The sequence below is a fragment of the Conger conger genome, chromosome 6 (assembly GCF_963514075.1).
Source record: "Conger conger chromosome 6, fConCon1.1, whole genome shotgun sequence".
NCBI lineage: Eukaryota > Metazoa > Chordata > Actinopteri > Anguilliformes > Congridae > Conger > Conger conger.
This window is the reverse complement of record NC_083765.1, coordinates 6,208,358-6,213,265: the sequence shown is the minus strand read 5'-3', so window position 1 is coordinate 6,213,265 and position 4,908 is coordinate 6,208,358. Positions and strand designations below refer to the sequence as shown.

Genomic DNA, 4,908 nt, shown 5'->3' with positions numbered 1-4,908 from the left:
ATCTTTTTGTCTTTGCTCCAAAAAAATCTCCGTCAGTTCCCCCCCATCCCTGGGTTTTATTCATCAATCAAACTGAGTCATCCACCAATCAAACTGCATCATCCACCAATCACACTAAATCGTCGACCAATCAAACTGAGTCATCCACCAATCAAACTGCATCATCCACCAATCACGCTAAATCATACATCAATCAAACTGAGTCATTCATGAATATGTCAATAATTTAATATAGGGATTACCTTCAACTTATTTACACATACAGCATATTGCACATCACAAAATGTCAAAAACAAGTAGACACATTTCTCTAAAACATAGACAGTGGCAGACAATATTTAAAAAATAAATATTATAGAAAGTAAAAAACTATTCTGAAGAAAGGTCAAGTGAACAAATGCTAAATTTCAGTGGTGAGATAATATCTGCACAGCTGTTGTGGGACCTTGAGCAAGGCTCTTAACCCCACATTACACCAGGAGAGGCTTGTCTCCAGCTTAGTCTAATCAACTGTAAGTTGCTTTGGATAAAAGCAGCAGCTAAATAACAAATGTAAAAGAAAGAGGTTTCTGACAGATTGGTGAGGGGCACAGAGTGGATAGCTCTCAGGTAGGTATACAGTGTGCTAACAGTCATAAAATGGTGGAAAGTGAGATGCCGCAGGATGATCAGGCCACGCTGACGATGGGGTTCTCCACACTGGTCCGAGTTTCCAGGGGTTCGACGGGCTCAAGGTGCCCCGGACACCCCCACACAAAGCTCAGCTGCGAGCCCTGCATCTCGGACTGAAAGACCTGGTCAAATCGCTGACTTTGCTCCACTGTGAACATGGTCTTCCAGTCTCCGATTTTACCTGAAAGTCACAAACGCGGATGTTCACAAGTCAGACAGATCAGATTCAGGTGCGCATGAGAACCAGGAAGTGAAAACAGGTGAAACGTATGAATGGGAATGAACGGGGAGACGGACAGCCTACGGAAAGCGCAGAGGGTAACAGTACATGGAAAGGCTAACAACTTAGACAAAACCTAGGACATGAAAAACACGGAACCTGACAGAGGCAGTTTCACAGCGTCTTTAGAAGAAAGTTTAATCGGTGTGAACTGTCTTTTAGGTTTCAGACCGTCGACTGTCTCCGGCCGGCGTTTTGAAAACTGAGCGCGTCGAATCTTAAGCACCGGAGTTTTAAAACAATTCATGATTTACTGCTACAGTTAACTCGGGTCGTCATGGAAACAGCGGTTTATTTGTTTACTCGGCGCTTTGGCGTGGACCGCCTAGCCAACGCTCGCGGACGTTTTCGAGATTTTAAATACGAGGTTTCTCTAGTCCTGTCTCGTCGCTCTTCAGAGCAACAGTGCCCGGGAGCTCCCCGTCCGGTCACCTGGCCCCCCTCACCCCATGAAAAACAAAGCTCTGCCACACCTTTCCTCATGAACTGCCCCTTGCTGTGGTCCATGATCTCATCGGGGATCTGGGTGTAGTTGACCATGGCGTTGTCCTTCATGCTGCTGAAACTGCAGTGTCTCAGGCTGCTGTTCAACTCTTCGGCCTCCAGGGGGCACTGCAGGAAAGTGCCGATCCGCGCCAGCGAGCCTCTCAGGTCCTATGGGAAGAAGAAGAAAGAAAGACGATAATGTTACGCTGTGTATATAATGTGTTATGTGATATGTCACAGTCACAGCAACAGTGCAATGTGGGCTGTAGGGCTGGAGGTCACCTGTCCCGACAGAAGACCCATATAGGAACCGACATGTCTCACCTGCCACATGTCCTCGTAGGTGATGTAGAAGAAGTTCGAATTGTCTTTTGCTGTACGGGTCCAGCCTCTCACGTGCTCGAACCAAGACCCATAATGCACTGCAGGAGAGACAAATTGAAGCGTCAAACTCAAATTCGGGGGGGTTCTACCGCGGCACAGCCCGAGTCACGGGGAAACTCAGAAACAGCGGGACGAGAAAGAGTCCACGTACGCGTGCCGGCCATGAACTCGTCGAGGAACTCGGCGAAGGAGCGAGGTTGGGGCAGAAAGTTCGCCATCTTGTGGAAGTGGTAATATGACACGGCGACGTCCTTCGGGTTTCTGGCCACGTAGATTACCTTGAGAAGGGAGAATAAGCGCGGCCGTTGAACACTTGAACACTGCACGCCATTACATATTATTACAGTCATTGGGCTGAACACTTTTATCCAAAGTGTGTCGGCTTAACTGATCTAAACTGGGGCTTGAACCGCCCACCCTCCAGGTCACAGTCAAGCAACTTAGCCACTCGGCTATAGGCCGTCCTTGTATGCTGTCCGGATACTTAATGGAGGCTGTCGTAAGGTCTCGAGACTCCTTTCTTGACTCTCTACTGAAAACATACTGAGCATCTATGCAGGGCTATCTATGCAAGGTTCCTGAGTTAGCAGGGTCCTACCTTGGCCTTGGAGCCCTGGAGGGCAGGGGCCAGCAGGTGGTGGGGCAGGTGGGTGGTGATGATGCGGGGGCCCTGGGCGGCCTTCAGGACCTCGGGGCAGTAGTACTGCTCCAGCCAGGGGGCGCGGGCCCAGTTAGGCACAGACTGGGCGAGGGTGGCATCCCCTCGGCTGAACAGCAGCGTGAGAGCCTGCTGCATCCATGTGGTCCCTGCACACCAACCGAGAGAGAGAGAGAGAGAGAGAGAGAGGGGGGGAGAGAGGGAGAGAGAGGGAGAGAGAGAGATGGAGAGAGAGGGAGAGAGAGGGGGAGAGAGAGAGAGAGAGGGGGAGAGAGAGAGAGAGAGAGAGGGGGAGAGAGAGAGAGAGAGAGAGGTAGAGGGAGAGAGAGGGCGAGAGAGAGAAATGGGGGGGGCAGGCGGGAGAGGGAGGGGGAGAGAGAGAGGGGGAGAGAGAGGGGGAGAGAGAGAGAGAGAGAGGTAGAGGGAGAGAGAGGCAGAGAGAGAGAAATGGGGGGGGCAGGCGGGAGAGGGAGGGGGAGAGAGAGAGGGGGAGAGAGGGGCGGGCGGGCAGAGAGAGAGAGAAAGAATTTGAACCCATCTTTATTGTGGCTCCACAACAAAGCATCACAGGCCATTTAATGCAGAACAAACAAAACCAACGACCAGAAACTGACTAGAGGAAAACAAGTAGCCGACTCAAAACAACACAAAGAAGACAACGGAAACACACAAGAAACATCCACACCCCAAACCCAACACTGACCTAAAAATAACACGAAGGAAACTTTCAAAAGGCAAGATACAGCTTTAAAAAGGCAAGAGAGATGAAAGAGTATAAACAATGTATTTAACTGTGTTTGATGCTTTTTAATGAACTAAGTGGCTTCATGTATTTAGTTTTTGACTTTCCACTTTACACTGATAAACTTTAGCATAATGTCTGCACAGTACCAAACAGCACAATATTACTTATTTTACTCTATAGGGTGAATATAGTGCTGAGTATGTTTTAACACCATCATGATATTTGCATCCTCTTTCTGGAAATGGCTCCACCCTGTGTGATATTTTGTGTTTTTCACGCTTCATTTACAGCCATGGTATTGGTGGTAACTTCATGACCTATTTAAAAGGCACAGTTTTAATTATGTCGCTCATGGTGACAAGAACTGGCCATTAAGCCCTGCAGTACTTAAAAGTGTTAAGCATTCTATTAAGCCAGGTGTAATAATTACCGCAACAACAATCTCTGAAAGGTATCCAGGATTATACTGAATCAGTTCCGGCTCCAATTACCACAACAATCTCCGAAAGGTATTCAGGATTATACTGAATTAGTTCTGGCTCCAATTACCACAACAATCTCTGAAAGGTATTCAGGATTATACCACATTATGTTTCTCTAATTACTGCAGCAGTCTCTGCCTCATCGTGTCCTCAACTGTGTACAAAAAAAAATCATTCTTCTTCATCTTTTTTTTTTTTTTTTTTTTGCTTAGATGTTTTTGTTCCATCTCGAGATAGGAAGAGACTCAAAAAGCCCTGGGGAACACCCTGAAGAGCGACATCAAAGGACCTGAGAAAAGCTGCATCCGCTTCAAAAGAGAACCCTGCCACACGCAGATTCCTCTCTAATGCTGTACACACGCTGTTTCCCCCCCGGTCATTCTGTGTGTCGGTGCCCTGTAATCTCGACCGTGTGAAAAAAACATCACCTGGACCTGCATGTTAGAACTCGTACGCAGACCAACCCTCAGCTTGAACCCTGAACAACGGCGTCTCGGTACATCAAGAGCCGACCACTGTAAAATTAATCCAGCTCCGGAAAATGTTTGAAAATTCTGGAAGATTCTGGAAAGGAAGAAACAGAGTACCCCCCCCCCCCCCCCCACCCCCCCCTTTCCCGCAGAGCCTGCCTGGGACTTACCGGATTTGGGGTAGGTGACAATGAGTGTGTCCGTGTCCCTGAACTGGAAGTCCGTGGCGTACCTCAGGGACTCCTGAGTGTGCAGGTGCCCAGGGAAGGTGATCTGGCGGAAGGTCTCGGTGACGTCGAGTCTGGCCATGGCTGCATGTGCTGAAGTGTGCGTCGCGGAGGAAGTTGTGCTGAGGAGAGGCTCGTCTGGGGTTATAAGCGAGAAGAGGAACAATGTGGGAGGGCTTACGACGACAGGGGAAGGAATTAAATATGAGCCTTCCATGGAACCGGCTGGACCGCCTAACCTTTCAAACCTCGCATTATGTCGGGATTTTATGACCTTTTTCAAAATTACATTGCATTACATGTTATTTTGCTGATAATTTTATCCAAAGCGACTGTGTTTGAGCCTTGGAAAGGAAACAGCAAAGAGCTACCTTTTAGAAGAGACCAGGTTTATATCTGTAGTAAAAAGGGTTCAAGAATAGTGACCATTTTATTTTTGGGTATGTTATTTTTAAGCTTGTGTCAATAAAAGGGGTGATACTTAAGGGGTTAACACGTATCTTC

General features: G+C 48.0%; 1 protein-coding gene across 1 annotated transcript; it reads right to left on the bottom strand.

Annotated features, from left to right (window-relative positions):
• Nucleotides 1–210: 210 nt before the first annotated feature.
• sult5a1 (sulfotransferase family 5A, member 1) lies at nucleotides 211–4,533 on the bottom strand. Its single transcript, XM_061246082.1, has 6 exons — nucleotides 4,348–4,533; nucleotides 2,421–2,629; nucleotides 1,974–2,100; nucleotides 1,763–1,860; nucleotides 1,426–1,606; nucleotides 211–853 (listed from the first exon to the last, which is right to left on the bottom strand). Exons 1-6 carry the CDS (start codon nucleotides 4,484–4,486, stop codon nucleotides 669–671), a joined length of 939 nt encoding a protein of 312 aa, XP_061102066.1. The 5' UTR covers nucleotides 4,487–4,533; the 3' UTR covers nucleotides 211–668.
• Between the last annotated feature and the right edge of the window lie 375 nt (nucleotides 4,534–4,908).

Excerpts from the sequence above, each read along its gene's own strand:
- sult5a1 (XM_061246082.1), bottom strand. The coding sequence starts at position 4,486 with ATGGCCAGACTCGACGTCACCGAGACCTTCCGCCAGATCACCTTCCCT. Across the intron at positions 2,101-2,420 it reads TCCAGGGCTCCAAGGCCAAG|GTAATCTACGTGGCCAGAAA; the intron begins GTAGGACCCTGC and ends TCCCTTCTCAAG. Across the intron at positions 1,607-1,762 it reads CCTACGAGGACATGTGGCAG|GACCTGAGAGGCTCGCTGGC; the intron begins GTGAGACATGTC and ends TTCTTCCCATAG.